Below are 19324 nucleotides of genomic sequence, written 5' to 3'. Positions count from 1 at the left end.
AATGAAAAGCCTACGTGTTCCTATAAATCGTGGTATATTGAATTTTCAAATTAAAGGATTATCAAGTTTCATTATATTTCAATGATGTGAGCTATGAATTAATACAATTGAATTGACCTCAGCTTTGACAAGCCAGTTTACCCCATCTCTTATAAAAGCAATCCCTGTTTCCAATTTAAAATGGCACTAAAGCATGTGTGATGTTATCGTCCTCCAATTAAGAGCCCTCTTGAAGAGAAAGGTGCCAGTTGAAGACCATAGACAGTTTTAGTAGAACTAGACCAATCAGAATATCAAGTTTGCTATGTCACTGAATGAGATCATGGCTGATCTGATAATCCTTAACTCCACTTTCCCACCTTTCCCCATAATCCTTGACTGTCTTACTGATTAAAAATCTACCTCAGCCTTGAATATACTTAATGACCTAGACTCTACTACCCTCTGCACAGATTCTATAGATTCACTACAGTCTGAGACAAAATTCCTCCTGATCTCCTTCCTAATTGGTGACCCCTTGCTCTGACATTATGCCCTCTGGTCCTAGATTTTACCAGAAGGGAAAGCAACACCTCTGCATCTACCTGTATATTGCACATTTCAATATATGTTAATGATGATAATCCTTTAATTTGAAAATTCATTATACCACGATTACAAACCCAACCCACTCAACATCTCCTTCAAAGACAATCCTTCTGTATCTGGGATCAATCCAGTGAACCTTTTCTGGACTGTCTCCAATGCCATTATAGCTTTCATTAGATGAGGGGACTAAAAGTGTTCAAAGTATTCCAGCTTTGGTCTGACATGTGCCTTGTTTAGTTTTAGAAAGGCTTCCTTATTTTTATACTCCATTTCTTTTAAAATAAAGGCCAACATTCAATTTTCCTTCACTATTACCTGCTAAATTTGTATGCTAGTTTTTGTGATTTATGCATGAGAACTCCCATATTCCTGTGTTCTGTCACATTCTGCAATCTATGTCCATTTAAATAATATTAATCTCTTCTATTCTCCCCGCCAAAGTGCATAACCCTACATTGATAGATCATAGAATCCCTACAGTGTGGAAGCAGGCCATTTAGCCCATTGAGTCCACACCAATCCTCCGAAGAGCCTCCCTCGCAGACCCACCCCCTACCCTTGACACCATGGGCAATTTAACATAGCCAATCCACCTAACCTGCACATCTTTCGACTGTGGGAGGAAACCGGAACATCAGGAGGAAAACCTACGCAGGCACGGAGAGAATGTGCACGCTCCACACACACAGTCCCCCGAGGCTGGAATCAAACCTGAGTCCCCGACGCTGTGAGGCAGCAGTGCTAACCACTGAGCCACTGTGCTGCCCAACATTATATTCCATCTGCCAAGATTTTGCGCATTTGCTTATCTATATGTACATCTCTCTGTAACTGTGTCATCCTTGCCACTTACCTTTTGATCTATTTTTGTGTTATCCACAAACTTGGCTATAATATGTTACACTTTCCTCATCCAAGTCATTAATATATTTTGTAAATAATTGTGGCCCCAGCACTGATCCCCGTGATTCTCCTACAGTTTGCCATTCTGAAAATGACCCCTATATCAGAATTCTGTCTTCTTGTAATCCGCCAGCCCTGATAACACGTTGCGTTGACTTAAAGCATAGCTATCAGTCAAAACTGCTGCAACGAAAACAGAAATTTCTGGAAGAACTCAGCAGTCTGGCAGTATCTGTGGAGAGAAAGCAGAGTTAATGTTTTGGGTCCAGTGACCCTTCTACAGATCACTGAAGAATTGAAATAGTCTGTAATTGAAAGCGGTTTCTTACATATGGTAAACGGAAGACAATGTAGCATTATAAATCTGAAACTCCGAAGGGAGAAGACCAAAGTTTAGAGGAGTAATGACCATAGAAAAAGGCAAGAAAGACTGATGGAAGTGGAAAAGAGCAACCTAGAACTTAGATATGAAGGTTCAGTTTCCCTGGATGATATGGAATATGTTGCAACAAAGTGAGGTTAAGTTATGAAAAGTTATGATAATTGCAGCTTTTCTTTCAAGCTGTTATTTTTCTGTTTCAGGAAATCAATCACTTCCTTTCAGTCAGCTCCTGTGATTCGTTGCCATTGACTAGGCTCGTGGGATTAAAAGATCTGAAACAACAGCTGGAATTACACAAAGAAGATGTTAAAAATCTGTTGAAAGCGTGTCAAGGTATTTTATCTAGATTCTTATTGCATAGTGATCCTGGTATTAGCATAGCATATTCTTGACTAAGTACAATAACTTCAGGTTTTAAAAGGTTGTAAAATAATTCTTTTACAAAATCTTCACTGTGGGTGGGTGTTTTGTAGTATCAGCAATTTAATCATGGAAGCAGCATTGCTACTTGCAAACTCTCAGTGGATTGAGGTGGATAATACAGATATTAAGTCACTATCTCAAGATAAAGTACAATTAATCTATGTAAAACATGGGAACTTTTTTAAATGCACTTGCAATTCCTGCCACTTAGTGGATGCCCAGTGGACTACCTGTTTAAAATGGAAACGAAGGCCACAGCCTACTACAAACATACTTGTGGTTTACTGGTGGAAGGGTATGGGATGACACAGTAGCCTGCGCTTGAGGTAGTTGATAATTATAATATGTTAATGAGGATGTGTCTCTGATTTTTTCAGAAGTTTAAATTTCATGCCTCCACCATTTTGGGGTTGCCAGCAGATACTGGGTCTGGGGTGAGAGGGGTGTGGTGGGTACACTCCCAGATCCAGCAGATATGTGTTTTTCCAGCATTGTCTGTGGCCCCAAAGAAATGAGACTGCTTCCACTTGGGGATTGAAAACTATCATAAGATTAACCACCTAATTTCTACCCTCCCTCCCCATAAGTAACGGAGCAAGTGTTGCTGTTCATAATTTTTTCATGTGAGAAACAGGTTTATTCCTTAAATCAGTGTTGTATGAAACTTTCATATTATATGAATTTGTGAGTTTCAATCATCTGCAAATTGCTTTTGTTATGCAGCTTGTTTTTAATCAGTTGACATGGTTTCCTTATGATATTTTCCAAAACAATACCTCTCTTGATAAGGAGAAACTGATGAAAACTTGATCATTTTTGCAGAAGACCAAATTTTATTGTTCTAATTCCAATAAATGTATGACTTTTTCAGTACGTTGTGGAATAATTTTGTTATTGGAACATGTACAAACAGTCTATTTCATGAGATTCAATACTGATGTCGCAGTTAATGTGACCATAAAACTAAAGTTACTGAAATTTTGCTGTGACTTGTTTCATTAGACCTTTTTTAAATTTCTTGTCAGATAATCCCGAGTCCAGTGTTCTGGTCAACTTAGTTGTGAATCTTTTGCAGTTATGCAAGTCTGCCTCTAACCACCCTGCTGGAAAAGATATTCTTGGTAAGTATGAAATCAGTTCTAATTCAGTCGAAGCTTTAAGTAAACCTTGATGTTGAACTGAGACCGTTCATGAAGCATTACATGTATGTGCCATAGAATTGTAAGCGTTACCCTGTGATTCTTTATATTAAACTTTCTTATTGTTATTTGGCCATGGTTGGCTAGGACAGCATTTATTGCCCAATATGTAATTGCCCAGAGGGCAGTTATAAATCAAGCAGGTTGCTTTGGGTCTGAAATCACATAGAGGTTAGACCAGGTATGATGGCAGATTTCCTTCCCTAAAGGACATTAGTAAACTAGATGGGTTTTATGACAATTGACAGTGGTTACATGGATGCCTTTAGACTAGCATTTTTATTACGATTTTTATTAAATTCAAATTTCACCATTTTCCGTAGTAGAATTCACACCCATAACCCCAGAACATCAACCTGGGCTTCTGGATTACTAGTCTCAGTAATACCATTGATCTACTTGTCTTGTATAAGGACAAACAGTCATAGGCTCAAACAGGTAAATGGCACCTTTAGAGACAGAATTGGTTCATCATATGGTGATGAGGATAGGAAATGGACTTGGAGATTTAGTAATGTAGGCAAAATAAGTTGAATATTTGAAGAACCATTAGCTGTAATTATGGGATGAAGTTCTGGATAGTTAACTGAGGGGGAGAGTTGCCTTCTATGTCTCTCAGTATTTTGTGTCATCAGCACCCTGATGCTTATTAATGTCAAGTGGTATGCCTGTTTGATTACTTTGCCATGCTGTGGTTAATTCCATATTTCTTTTGCTATTAGCACTGTTGGTACCTGATTGCATGTTCCAAATACCGAATACACAATCTAGTAAACAGTGCCCCCCAGTTAAACTTGAAAGATGGTTGGGTAAGGAATTGCATTGTGGAACTCCTGGCACCTGACTTTAACTCCTTGACCTCCAGTATTCTGAATACTTAGGAAATAGTAAGAGTAGCGGTGAATGGTCATTTATCAGACTGGCTTCTCAGAAGTCACCATTGCTTTTCTTTAAAATAACTTAGGTATACAGAGCCCTAATTTTAAAATTTGTACATGGCACAAAATTTGTATAGTGAACCATGAGGGAGATAGCAATAAACTTCAGCTTCAAGAGGACATAAACTGGTGAAAAGGCAAACACATGGCAGATGAGATTTAGCATAGAAGTGTGAGGTGATGCATTCTATGGAAAGCAAGATTAGTGACAGTGTAAACTAAAGGGTACAAATGTAAAAGAGGCAATAATAGAAAAAAGTGGTTTAAAAGGGATATGGAATCTTTGTTTTTATAAATAGAGGTATAAAGTACAAAACATGGAAATTACAAGGAACCTTTTAAAACACCTGGTTCAGGCTCAACTGTAGCATTATTCCCAATTTTGGGTGTTACACTTTAGGAAGGATGTGAAGATTACACAGAGGGTGTAGGAAAGGTTTGTGAGAATGAATCCAGGAGTGAGAGACTTAGAGTTACTTTGATTGGAGAGTTGGGGGTCTGCTCATGACAGAAGAGAAGATCAAGAGGACACTTGATGGAGTTGTTCAGAATCTTGAGGGGTTGAAACAAAGTTGTTAGAGAGAAATGGTGTTCATTGGTGGCAGAGTCAAAACCAGAGGGTACAGATTTTGAAATGAAACAGAAAAGAGACAAAAGCAATGTGAAGAAAAACTTTTGGTATGCAACAAATGGTTATGGTCTGGAATGCATTGACTGAAAAGATTGTGGAGACCAATTTTGGCTTTCAAAATGAAATCAGATAAGCATATGAAGGGAAAAAAATTTGCAGGGCTGTGGGAGAAGGGCACGGGGGTAGAAATATCTGTTACTCTCGCTGAGAAGCAGCTCCTGCTTTGATTCTATCTGAAATGCATTCAAGTCATCTCAATTTAATCTCCAATGTTCACTTTCACAAAACAGGATAATTCTGTCTGAACCAGCTCACTTAATGGCATTATGTGAAATGCAGGAAGCACACTGATGAAAGAGAAGATGCACTTTTTAAGCTTGTAGCTGGCACATTAACTTTACCCCATGAAAAATCTGTATCTTAGTCCAAAAACATTCGGTATTGGAATAGGGTGTAACTCTGAGAAAAGTGCTATTTAAGATTTGTTCCAATTATCACTGGATTACTAAAGCTGGCTCGTGCAGTGCAGTAACCATTGTTACAGTTGTATGTCCTGTCACAGGCTTGTAATGCATTTTATTGCTAGTTTTGTATTATTTGCTTTATAAAATCCACCATATACAAGATAATTGAACATTTTTTTGTTCTTCTTATGATTTCAGAAGCTGCAGGGAGTTGCTTAGGAGAAGTGGGTCCCATTGACTTTTCCACCATTACTTTACAACACAAGAAAGATGAATTTCTTTGCAAAGCAACGGAACTGCTTAAAGAAAACAAATTTAAATTAATTTTCATTATCTTAAATGTAATAAATAATGGCCTCATTGACCAATGGTGAGTTTATGCAGATTTTGAAATGAAGATAAAAGCAAACAAATGTTTTGCTGATCTGTAACCTATTTGCTTTATAGCCTATACCCAATAGTATTGTGCGCTCACTGATATTCAACTGTTTTCCATATTAACTTGTATTATCTTTTAATAATTATTCCTAAATTGTGCACTGTCATTTTATTTTACAGTACATAATGTATTTTATATTGTGTTTTACAGCAACATGTATACCAATTTGCAAGAAACAAATCACACGAGTGAACAGTTACTTTTAGAACCATGCTCATATTTGCTTTTATGAGGCTTACTTGCATGACTTTCTTATTGTGTAGTATTACAATTTCACATTTATATAAAACATTAGACTTCCAAATCAAATTATTTAATTTTCATGTTATAAATTTGCAGTAACTCTGCTGTAACTGATAATCCTTCGTTACAGATATCGGTCTGTAGATTCAGCTGTGTAGAATTATAGAATTGCATAGCACAAAAAGGGGCCATTCAGCCTGTCATCTTCATTTTGTTTCTCTGCAAAAGCAACTCACCAAATCTAACTTCTTCCTTTTTCTCACCAGACCTGCAATTTTTATTTATTTCTTTAGATTTCTTTAATTCTCTCTTGAAAACCACAATTGAATCTGTCTCCATCACGCACTCAGCCAGTGCATTCAAGATCCTAACCACTCACTGCATTAAAACAGAAATGTCCTTGTTATTGTTTCTTTGGCCAGTCACCTTAAATTGGTACCCTCTAGTTTTTAACCTTTTTGTTTTGTCAAGAACCCTCATGATTTTGAATGCCTCTATTAAATTTGTTCTTAATCTCTCTCCTCCAAGCGAAACAATCCTGGCTTAATCAATCAATCTATGTAAGTGAACCTCCTCATCCCTGGATCCCTTCTCATAATTCTTTTCTGCAGTTTCTATAATGACTTCACATGCTTCCTAAAATGGGAAGTCTGGAACAAAACACAGTACTCTAGTTGAGGCCCATCCACTGTTTTGCACAGTTTTTTTTTAATAACTTCCTTGCTTTTATATTTATATACTGCCAGAATGCCATATGCTTTACTAACTGCCCTCTCAACCTGCTGTGCTATTTTCAATGATTTGTGTGTACACATAATCGCAGTTCCCTCTGCTCCTGCACTTGCTTTAGAAATGTACCTTTTATTTTCTGTAGCCTCTCTGTTCATTCTATTAAAATCAAGTATTTCTCTGCATTAAGAGAGTTGGACAGAAGAGTCTGTTTCCATGTTGTCCATCTGTAAAAAGCTATCTGCCACTTGTTCATCCATTTCACCACCCTGTATATGTCTTTTTGAAATCCATCACTATCCTCCTTTAAAGCTGTCAATACTTCCAAGTTTTGTGTCAAGTGGCGATTTGGAAGTTCTGGAACAAAAACAAAGTTGCTGGAAAAGCTCAGCAGGTCTGACAGCATCTGTGGAGGAGAAAACAGAGTTAACGTTTCGGGTCCGGTGACCCTTCCTCAGAACCTGCCTCCAGTCCGTAAAATGTCTGTTCAGAACTCTTGTTTCTTGTCACTTTGCCAATTTCATATCCGTGGTGCTGCTGTCCCTTTTATTCCATGGGCTCTAGCTTTGCTGACAAGCCTGTTATTGGCACTTTATCAAATGTTTTTGGAGGTCTATATACACAATTTAATGATACAACACTGATTAGTTTCCTGTATTAACTGATCAGCATCCATTTAATGTGTCTCCTAAGTCTGCAATGTAGTGGTTGGGAAATGCATACTCTTTAGCTTGAAATAGGTTGTCTCCCATATTAGTCAAGGCCATACAGTTACCTATTAAAGGCTTTAGAACTTTTTGGATATGCAAATAAACATCCTACCACTTGTTTGAGACCCACACCATTGGATTGGTGTGCTTCAGCCAAGAATGGGAAGGACTTTGTAGTTGCTAGCTGCATCACTACCCTAAAATGTCCACTCACTTAAATGAAGAGCTTCTGCAACACCAACAGTGACCAAATCATCACTCCTGTTCTACTAACTAGAAGTGAGGAGTAATGTATAATATCTGCAATTCTGTGGCCCTGCTGTGCCCCTGTCCCCTTAAAGAGGCCTGTCTGAATCACTAGATTATTATCACAACAATGATGTCGTTTTAACTACCCATAGTTAGGAAATGGTTCAGTCAGTGGTTTGAATGCTGTACCTGCTTCTCTGGGGTTCAGTCTATTAAACCAATGTCATCAGAGATTTTTAAACTCCAGTTTTAAGTCCCTTCTCAATACTCTCCATTTTACTTAAATGAAAAATAAAATTAGGAAGCGTGTAAAATTAACAATATGCATCCTGTCCCATCAGTCTTCTGATGGGTAGTTCAAATTAAAATTAATTTCGTACTTCCTCCTCAGATACAACAGTTAAGAAACCTGTGCTTTGGTCCACACCAAGATAGGCAATTATGTTAGAGTTGTAATCTGCTGTTACCTATAAGATGTTCTGATTTGTTTTCAAGATGTGAGGTGATACTGCCAAGGCTATATTTATTTATTGCTTGTCCTTAATTGTCCTGATTAGCTGCTGCTGGATCTTCTATTGCGATAATGTTGGAACTTTTCTTTCACAGCATGCAGTTGCCTTCAGGGTTCGATGCTGGAAGCCTGTATCTGTCCAGGAGTCTGGGTTGGGTTGAGCTGTTTTTTGGTTTGAAGTCACAGAAAAGCATTCAGCTCTGTTCATTTCACACCCATATCGAGTTTACACTCAATCTCTGACCGGGAAAATTGGAGGATAAATCAGCCTGACTTCTGGCAACCAGTTCTGTTTGAGTTACATGATGTTGTTTCAGACCTGGAATGTCATTGGTCACTTTACAAGTGGAAGACATGCAAAAAGAATATCAAATAAGTGTTAGAGAAGAAATCTGAATACTCAAAAGGTTGATTGCTTGATTTTTGATTAAATTGAAGGAATTACCAATGAAATTAACAGCATTCAATCTTCCTGTTCTTTTCCACCAGTATTGAAGTGCGTTTTGCAGCTGCTACTTGTGCAAAGAATATTCTAGCTACACAATCAGGTCACCAGTTCTGGGACCTAAGTAAAAATGATCCACTTGGTCCAGATCCTATGCTGATGTACTTACAACCTTTCCGAACAGCCAGAAGGAAGGTAATCATCTTTCATCACTGTGAACTTTTGGTGTTCATAAAATAAAATGAGAATGATGTTTTTATTCTGCTTTGTCTTGTCTGAAGGTATGTTGGATGCATGTGTGATAACCATCAACTGACAGATTAACAAGAGGTATCGGAGGTGTTCATTGGAGTTTAGTTGACATTTCCATTGTCCAGTACTGTTTGTTGGAATCAATTATTCAGGAAGTAACAGCAGCACATTTGGAAAATCATAATCAAGCAGAATCAGCATGGCTTCACGAAAGGGAAATTATGTCTGACTAATTTATTAGAATTCTTTGACGAAGTCTCAACCAGAGTATAAAGAAGTGAACCAGTAGACATGTTGTATTTGGACTTCCTGAAGGCATTCAACAAGGTACTTAACAGAAGGTTAAGTCATAATGTAAGAGCCTGTAGTGTTGGAGGTAGTATATTGACATGGATATGTGAGTTGGGACAAGTAGTTCTTTTTCAGTTTGATGATCTATGACCCTGAGTTCCACAGGGATCAGTGCTGGGACCGTAACTGTTTACAATATATATATATTAATGACTTGGAGGAAGGAAATGAATGTACTGTAGCCAAATTTGCCAAAAACACAAAAATAGGTGGAAAGGCAAGTCGAGAGAAGGATACACATGGTTTACACAGAGAGACTGCTAGGTTAAGTTAGTGGGCAAAAAGTTAGCAATGGCATATGATGTGAGTAAATGTGAAGTAGTTCATTCTGAAAGCAAGAACAGAAGAACAGTATAATTTAAACGGTGAAAACTGCAGAAAGCTGTAACACAAATGGACTTGGGAGTAGGAAAAACCGAAAGAACTATGGATGCTGTAAATCAGGAGAAAAAACAAAGTTGCTGGAGAAGCTCAGCAGGTCTGGCAGCATCTGTGAAGGAAAAAAGAGGGTTAATGTTTCGGGTCCGGTGACCCTTCCTCAGAACTTGGGGGTACTTGCACAAGAAACACAAAGCTAGCACACAAGTGCAGCAGGTAACCAGGAAGGCTAATGGAATGTTGGCCCTTATTTCAAGGGGTTTGGAGTATAAGAGTAGGGAAGCCTTACCGTAATTGTACAAGATGCTGATGAGACCATATCTGCAGTACTGTGAGCAGTTTTAGTCCCCTTATTTAACGAAAGATATTATTTCATTCGAGATAGTGAATCTTTTCTGAAACATGATGATCCTCAGTATGGAGGAATTGTCACATAAGCAAAGGTTAAACAGATTGGGACTCTACTATTGGAATTTAGAAGAATGAGAGGTGATCTCATTGAAACCTTGAAGGTTCTTAAGGGGTTTACCAGGGTCGGTGCTGAGAGGATGTTTTCTGTCATGGCAGAGCCTAGGACCAGAAGGCATTGTCTCAGGATAAAGGAATAAGAATCTAAGACTGAGATGAGAAAGAATTTCTTCTCTCAAGAGGTTGACAGTCTTTGGAATCTTTGCCACGGAGAAGTGTGGAGGCCTTGTATATATTTAAGGCTGCTATAGATTCTTGATCAATAGAGGTATCAAGGGTTATGGGCAAAGGACAGGAAAGTGGTCGTAAGGAATGTCGGATCAACCATGATTCTATTGAATGATGGAGCAGGCTCTAGGGCCAAACAGCCTACTCCTGTTCCTATTTCTTATGCTGATATACCTCTAGATTCAGTCAATAGATAGTGACAGTGACACTTTGCATCAATAACTACTTTTCTCATTTCTGTGTGAGGAAAGGGAAAGTTACTCGTGTTCCTAATGTGCTGATCCCTCTGGAGATATCATTGAAATTACAGCATAATAGGAAGACATTTTGGATCATTACCACCAGTTCCACACCTGAACTATCTAATATAATTTTCCTGCTCTTTCACATATCCTGAAATGGTTCAAGTTTTATTCTAACTCTGTCTGAACTTATCTCATTACTTCCAACAGCTGTTCATAATGTTTTCCATATTTTAATAACCCTTTGCATTTAAAATGTCTGACCTTTTTAAGCTTTTGGTAACCTAGTGCCAAGTGTATGTTTTCCATCATCAATTATCCAGAAGGTGGCTCAGCAATTTCTCAGGGGCAATTGGCAATTGGAGATGGACAGTAAATGCAGGCATTACCAGCGATGCCCACATGCAATGAGTGCAAATACAGGTCATGTTATGATTGAATTGAGTAAAGTCTACTTTTAATGGCGCTCAAAGGGAACAGAATAATAAATTCACATATTACTAAATCTGACATTAGAAAATGATGGCATGATAGCTCAGTGGTTAGCACTGCTGCCACACAGTACCAGGGACTCGGGTTCATGGTAAATTGCCCTGTAGTGTCCAGGGATATGCAGGCTAGGTGAGTTAGCCATGGTAAATGCAGAGTGACAAGGATAGGGTGGTGGATCTGGGTCTGGATGGGATGCTGTTTGGAGGGTCAGTGTAGATGTGATGGGGCTGAATAGCTTCTTTCTGCACAGTAGAGATTCTAAGTCAAATTTGATAAGTGGAAACAGACTGCTCTGATTATCTTTTAATTTTTTTCCATAAGTTTGAATATTTCTATTCTACTTTTCCTGAACTATTTCTGCTCCAGAAATAATGTGGACGTGCTGGTGTTGGACTGGGTTGGATAAGTTCAAAAATCACATGACACCAGGTTTTGGTCCAGCAGGTTTATTTAAAAACACTAGCTTTTGGAGCGTTGTTTCTTCCTCAAGTGTAGTGAGAGAGTAGGTATGAAGACACAGAATTTATAAGTAAAAGGTCAAAGGATCATACAACTGATGCAAATGTATTGAATAAACCTAAAATGGCCGGCTGACTTCCTCCTGTTCAATCTTTAATCAGTTAGAAAGGAGATGCAGGTTTTGATTGATTAAAATGCAAATCCCAGAATTTCTTTCAAGTCCCTGCTCCGAGATAGCTGAAGGTTTTATCAATGTGTTCAAGAGGTGACATCTCCGGTAACACAAAGCATTTTAAGTGTGAGGCCTTGTTTAGAATCTGTCTGTGTTTTGACCTGGAATCAGACTGATTTTATTTTCAAAGCAGGAATTTATAAAAAGCCACATTGACTGACTGTGTCTACAAATTGTGCACTTTTTGAACAAAATTGTGTGTGTGTGTGTGTGTGTGTGTGTGTGTGTCTGTGTGAGAGTGAGAGTGAGAGGGGGGAGGGGAAGGTGGGGAAAAGAAGACAGACTGTGTGTGTGTGTGCGTGCACCCGCGAACATGTGTGCATGTGCGTGAGGGAGAGAGAGAGTGTGTGTGTGTGTGTGAGAGAGAGAGAGAGAATATGTATTTGCAGATTTGTATTTGCAGATACCTTGTATTTTGTTCAAAAAGCACACAATTTGTGGACACAGTCAGTCACAAACTGACAAATGCTGGTGTTGCCAGCGACAACCAAATCCCCTGAAAGGATAAGTCCAACTTCAGCCGGTGATCTGTACCTTTAACATACATGGAAATATTTACGTATCAGTTCATTTAATCATCACTTCATCCAGTGCCTTTATGTACTTAATTTACTACAACAGCAAAAAGTTGGTTGAGACAAGTACAGTGCCGAGGTATTTTTGAACCAGCAATTTAAACAACCAACTGTCGTAAGTCTTTGTTTGTCTGGTTTCAGGTTCAGGAGCTGCCAGTAGACAACAATTCTAGACCACCTGAAAATCTCGATGATGGCTGCTTGTGGATACCTCAGAATGGAAACCATGACAAATGGCTGAAAACTCTGACTTGCACATTGCTGGACAGTGGAGGTGTGAGAAGTGAAGTTCTACAGCTAGTAAAGCCAATCTGTGAGGTAATATTGAATCTGTTTAAGCTACTGGATGATGCAGATTATTTGCCCAGTCTGCATGTAAGTTTAATTTAATTGGCAGTGTTTCACAACGTGTAAATTCGTGAAATTAGTTAATAAAGAATGGAGCAGATATATTTATTTCTGATGGAAATCAAATCAATGACAAATTATTTTTACTGCCTTTAATGCACTAAATGTCACTAAAAAACAGAATTATGCACAGCGTGACACGTGGTGATATTAGTTGATTTGCCAAAAGCTTGGACAAAGAGGCAGGTTTTAAGGAACATGTGAAAGCAAGAAAGAAAGGCACAGATGTTTGGAGAATTCCAGAATTTAGGAATTATGCTATGATACATTGAGGTCTGTTCACATCCAGTTATTTTCGTAACATTGCTCCTATTTCATAAACTACAGAGATGCTCAAAAAATAGCTGTTTTCTAATGCAAATGAGAATGAATCCTGTTATGATTCTGTTGGAGACTGTTAACTTTTAAGAAGAAATCTGAACACCTACCAACAGAACTGTGCCACAAGATTTGACGTCTACAATATAAAAGAAACACTATAGTAGTGACAGTAATTAAAGAAAGCAAGCTCTAGCTTAACATGACAGCTTAGTGTGACCTGTGCTACAAACTCAGTTCTACTTCATAGCCCTCCCCTTCTCTCCACTCTCCTCCACTCTAATTCCCTAATATTAGAAAATCTTAAAGATTTGTTCACTTTTCCTGGGAGTGACTCACTGTGATCAGTAATTTGCTCCCATTCTCCTCAATTTTTGCAGCCTCTTCCAAGTTGCAAGGTTTGTGGGGATCCTTTGTGATGCTCCAACTTTCTTTCAAAAAATTTATTGCTGTAGTCCCTTCAGCTTCTTGTCTTACCTTGGATCATGTATAAACTTCTTCTTGCCAGTCTGCTCCCACAGCTTCTGTACAGTCCTTTGCAATCTAACTATTTAAGCAAACTGCTTTCTCTAAGTGATTCTGTGAAGACCGCTGTAGATTTCTTTCTCTAGCTTCAGACTAGACTATTCTTGCAGCTTCACTTTTCCCCACAAGTTCCCAATTAAGCTCAAGATCCTGTCTGCATACCCTACAGTGAATATTTTCTCTGCTTAAGCATTTGCCTGATGAACATACGTTTTCTCTGGGTCTCCCCACTCAGTGAAATGCAATTGATGTGTGATCAGATCTGCAATTGCCTTTGTCCCAAAACTGAACTGCCACTTGCTACTGTCAGGAAGTGCACAGATTTATTAAACAAAAGAACCATCTAACCAAGACTCTCATGACAGTGTAGCATGCTTTTAGATATCCTCAAGCAGAAATGTAAATAAGTATTTCACTTGCAGCACAACTATTTAATTATGTAATCTGTGATTAATTTACCCCTTTGCCAGAGTCATATTCCATTTCAAGCTTAGAGATAGATCATTGGTTGTTCAGGTCTTTTCACTATCAACTCTGATCTTGCAAGCTAGACATAGGCTACATTTTAAATGCAATAAACACAGGCTTTTTGAGTGCATTAACATCAGAGTTCTTCTTATCACTTTCTTAATCATATGACCTCATTTTTCTACTATTAAAACTTTAATTCCTTAAACTATAAGTTGAATTCAAAAACATGAAATATGAAGTGAATATTTGCAATAAAATGTCAAAAGTTATATCTTATAAGGTATACTGAATTTTTAAGATTCGCATATAAGTTTGATATTGGCACAATGTGAATGTAAAGGTGCAGTTACTTTCTATTGTTGGTTCATTTGTTTCATTAGGTGAAGACTGATGTCTGCCAGATGGCCCTTCCATACTTGATCCATGATATCCTCCTTAATGATGACAATGATAACTCCTGGCAGGTGTTATTATCTAGCCATATTCAAGGATTTTTTAATGCATGCTGCAGAATGGGATCAAGCACTAGCCGATCCACCACTCCAGCCATTGTTGACTCAGGTAATTTATTGTACTTTTGTCCAATATAATGTTTCATGAACTATTCAGCTATTTAACTGTTGTGTTTATACATTTGCTTAACATGAGTCATTTGAAGTAAAATTTGACAAGTGAGAGAGTGCAAGTGTGAAATCTAAAATAACTATCTAACTTAGTTCAGAACTAGCCTAATCACCCTCTGCTCAGTACCTCTAGCACTGGAGGAGCTGGGGTCAGGAACCTAACATGGTGATTCTTAAATTTGTTGCTATAACGCTGAGCTCATATTTGGTTTCTGCCCCATGCTATTCCATTATGTAACCATAGCTAACACTAGAGCTAAGGAGACCACATGGATGAGATGATAGTGGTGTGAATTTTTGATCTGGGATCAATGATTCCCAGAACATTTCTGGATATCAGCCATGCAGTTTTCAAAGTGCCAGTTACTAATTGGCCCAAAGGAGAGTGGGCATCTGGTTAAGCCCATTAAATGACAGAGTTAGACATGGAGTAGTAGTGACTGAGGTTGGTGTTGCCTTTGTAAATGGGTGATGTCACAACCAGATGAGTCAAATGCTAGTCAGGAACTTGGCTTGATAGATCATAATTTTATTTGTTTTGGTTTGGAAGAGTGATCTCTGTCTGAAACATGAGCAGACAATGCTGCAGATTTTGCTTTAACAACACAACAAAAATTTATTACAAAAGAAGATAAAATAGAATCATAAAAATTATTTACTTATAATGCAAATTCAGATTTTAAGTACCCAATAAAAGTATGCCTTTATTAATCGCAAAGTACTCCTTTATAAATTGGAAAGAAACAAAATAGCTTTTGCCTAGTACTCAAATCACCACTCCTAGTACAGTTCCCAAAACACCAATCATGTAATATATGCATATTACAACACCTCAGTAGTTTTAAATCATTTGCAGCTTCAACTTTTACACTGGAATAGTGATGGCTTTTTCCTGGATCTATTACACGTCTTAGTTTCACTGTACTCCACTTTAATAACCATTTCTGGATTGTTATCCCAACACCTCTCGTCTGGGGTTAGCATTAATTTTTCACCCCAATGTAATCTAATCCATCATACCTCTTAGGAGCACTGCTGTATACAGCATCCTGTTCAAAGATCTTTGCACTAGCCAAAATGAAAAGTGAAGCTAATAGTCTCAGTTATAGGCATTTCCCATAAGCTTCAAAAAGCCCAAATTCCAGAATTCTCTAATAAACCTTTTGCGGTCCCATTATTTCTCATGCTAGGCCGCAAGCAATCTAACATAAACAAAAGTTCATTAGCCCACAAACTCATTCACTCTACATGCAGGTTTCAAAACACGTTTTAGAAGTTAACAGAAAAACCCACCGAATACTCACGCAAACAGCAGACCCAAACTCTTAGCAAATAACACAAAAACTCATCCCTGTAAATGCCACAATTTATATCACAATGAACAGAAGTGCATGGGGCTACCGGTGGTTTGGCAGTCACCTGTGAGAAATTCCATCTTTTCTGATCTGTCATTTGAGACCCCATTCAAGACTGTACTGAAAAGAGTTGTGCTTTTCCTGCTGTCTGTTTTTTTAAAAAAAAGCAACAATGAGCAAGAAGACCATTGGTTCATTTGTTTCATTAGGTAAAGACTGATGTCTGCCAGATGGCCCTGGTATTGGTAGAGATGGCCACAGATCCCAGCAAACTTATATTCTGCTCAAGGGTCCAAGCACACACTCATTAGAAGACCAAACCTGTAATCTGTAGCAATGGCAACTTTATGTTACTGCACATGCAACTCAATTTCATCTGTTCTATGCAATTTTTTTTATACTACAATCATAAGCATTGATTACTCGTAGCAGCTATGCTCAAACATGTCTCGAACCCAGCATGTTTCCTTGGCTACCAGCTCTATATGCATTTAATTGAAGACCTACACGTTGCCTTCTCTCTCGCTCACACTCTCTCTCCCAGCTCTCCCTTTGATAATCTGAATGCATCTCTGAGGCATTAAGAAGAAGTGACACCATCTGGTTGTGCAATTATCCCTGCCCATCCTAGATTCACCCCTGGATTTACAGCAATCAAAATCTCTTGCAGTTAAAGTAGACTAAAGTAGAAGCTAAATATGAGGATATTGTATAAGTTGTAAATCATACAACTGATGTACAAAATACTCTGGTTTTTATATTGACCCATTTGCTTACAGCTGTTTTTGTTACTTTGATAGAAACAGACAGCCTTCCCCATGGACAAATAGACATAACGTCTCGGCGCACCATGCTGGCAGTGGTCGATTACTTGCGAAAGCAAAAAAGGTCTTGACATATGTAAAGTTTTTTTAAAATTATAACTACTTAGCAGGGCTGTCAACGTCTAAAAAATAAAAGAAGGTTAACTATGGTTTAACTTCTTCAGAAATTTCTTTCCTTGAAATGTTAACCACACTTTCTGAATCTTGTATTGACCTGAATTGCCACAGAACATGATTTGGTTTAATGTTGACCTCAATGCCTGCATACATTTCTGGTATTAAATATGATGTATTTGATTTTTAATTTCAGACATACAAAGTTTTCACAAAAAATACTTGTTATCTACATCTTTCTCGTTTCAGGAGCCAACTGAGCACTGTGTGGGATGACAACTTCTGGTTGGATCTGAACTACTTAGAAGTTGCTTTAACAGCTCAATCATGTGCAGCTCACTTCACAGCCTTGTTATGTGCAGAAATCTATGCAGATAAAATCAGATCTGAAGAAGAGGAATTGAAAAGGTGCCAGCTGGAACTGTAGTAAATGATTACAAACCATTATCTAATACGAGCAGAGATGTGCCCGTGACTGAGATGACACATTTTAGTTTATGGCGGAGAATGCTATAGACTTGTTTAATTCTGTCATCATGTAAATCAGCTTCAGTCGGAATCATGACCAGCTTGATACAGTTGATCCATTTTAGTTGGCTTGCCCAAAATCAGTATCTAAGGACTGGGGCAAAATATTCAATGAAACATATCCTGTGATCACGTAGGCGAGTTAGGTCCAGTTTTGAAATTTTAACTTTGCACCCAACCCAAGCCCTACCTGCTTCTGGGAAATATGTACAGCAAAACAATCCTAAACTGCACTAACTGCTGCAAAATTACAGTGTGAAAATTATTTATGTACAATGGGTAATAAATAACTACAAGAGACATTGCAACCACGCAACCTGTATCTAAATAACTTTCTAATTACTTTTAGGAGTTCTAACAAAGTGGCTCGGAGTCTAAATGATGAGAGCAGCCAAGAACTAACAATCACCAGCTTGAGCAGCAAAAGCAAAGAAGAAACGGGGATTGGTTTACAGGTATAGGACAAAAGTAGATTCTTAAATGTCTCTTCAAAACATTTATCATTCCATAAATGCAATAAATTTTCCAACCAGGAAATCCGTATTCTCTGTTCAGCTTTTCATGCTAAACATGTATGAGGAATAGACTGCTATTGAACAAATGTGATTATGTCTGCAGGAAGTATATTTGGAATTTTCTAAAGTTGATCGGGTGTGGATATTCACAGGTAAAGGGATGACTGGAAAATGGGAAGCCTTCAAAAATGAGATAACGAGCCCAGAGACAGTATATTCCTTTTTAGGGCGAAGGGCAAGGCTTGTAGGTGTTGGGAATGCTGAATGACTGGAGAAATTGAGGTTTTGGTCAAGAAAAAGAAGGAAGCATATGTCAGATATGCACAGCAGGGTTTGAATAAATCCCTAGAAGCGTATAAAGGCAGTAGAAGTATACTTAAAAGGGAAATCCGCAGGGCAAAAAAAAGGTTCTTTAGATAGCTTTGGCAATTGGGTTACGGAGAATCCAAAGGGATTCTACAAAATCATAAAGCACAAAAGAGTAACTAGGGAGAGAATAGGGCCCCTTAACGATCAGCAAGACCACCTATGTGTGGAAGCGCATGAGATGGGGGAGATACTAAACAAGTGTTTTACATCAGTGTTTACTGTGGAGAAGGATATGGAAGCTAGAGAACGTGGAGAAATAAATCGTAACATCTTGAAAAATAGCCATATTACGGAGGAGGTAGTGCTGGACGTCTTAAAATGCATAGATGTGGATAAATTCCCAGGATCTGATCAGGTGTCTAGATTTCCATGAGAAGCCAGGGAAGTGATTGCTGGGCCCCTTACCAAGATATTTGTATCATTGATAGCCACAGATGAGGTGCTGGAAAACTGGAGATTGGCTACGCTTGCAGATGGCACCAAAATTGGAGGTGTAGTGGACAGAAAGAAGGTTACCTCGGAGTATAACGGGATGTTGATCAGACAGACCAATGGGCCAAGGAGTGGCCGATGGAGTTTAATTTAGATAAGTGTGAGGTGCTGCGTTTTGGAAAGGCAAATCAGGGCACGATTTATACTCTTAATGGTAAGGTCCTGGGGAGTGTTGTTGAACAAAGAGACCTTGGTGTGCAGGTTCATAGTCCCTTGAAAGTGGAGTCGCTGGTGGACGGGATAGTGAAGAA

The 19324-nt window shown here is 38.3% G+C and overlaps 1 protein-coding gene across 4 annotated transcripts in view; it reads left to right on the top strand.

The window, feature by feature from the left end:
- The window catches only part of atm (ATM serine/threonine kinase), a 164430-nt gene that overhangs the window by 75821 nt on the left and 69285 nt on the right, over positions 1-19324 (top strand). For all 4 annotated transcript variants that reach the window (XM_048598373.1, XM_020533011.2, XM_048598372.1 and 1 more), the window contains 9 exons: positions 2074-2206; positions 3322-3417; positions 5727-5898; positions 8899-9049; positions 12673-12849; positions 14634-14814; positions 17032-17119; positions 17419-17577; positions 18047-18152. In XM_048598373.1, coding sequence (XP_048454330.1) covers positions 2074-2206; positions 3322-3417; positions 5727-5898; positions 8899-9049; positions 12673-12849; positions 14634-14814; positions 17032-17119; positions 17419-17577; positions 18047-18152 — 1263 coding nt within the window. The remainder of the gene's footprint in view (positions 1-2073; positions 2207-3321; positions 3418-5726; positions 5899-8898; positions 9050-12672; positions 12850-14633; positions 14815-17031; positions 17120-17418; positions 17578-18046; positions 18153-19324) is intronic.

Source organism: Rhincodon typus, chromosome 6 (genome assembly GCF_021869965.1).
Source record: "Rhincodon typus isolate 14 chromosome 6, sRhiTyp1.1, whole genome shotgun sequence".
Taxonomy (NCBI): Eukaryota; Metazoa; Chordata; class Chondrichthyes; order Orectolobiformes; family Rhincodontidae; genus Rhincodon; species Rhincodon typus.
The sequence above is the reverse complement of the archived record's forward strand: the minus strand, read 5'-3'. Positions and strand labels throughout refer to the sequence as shown.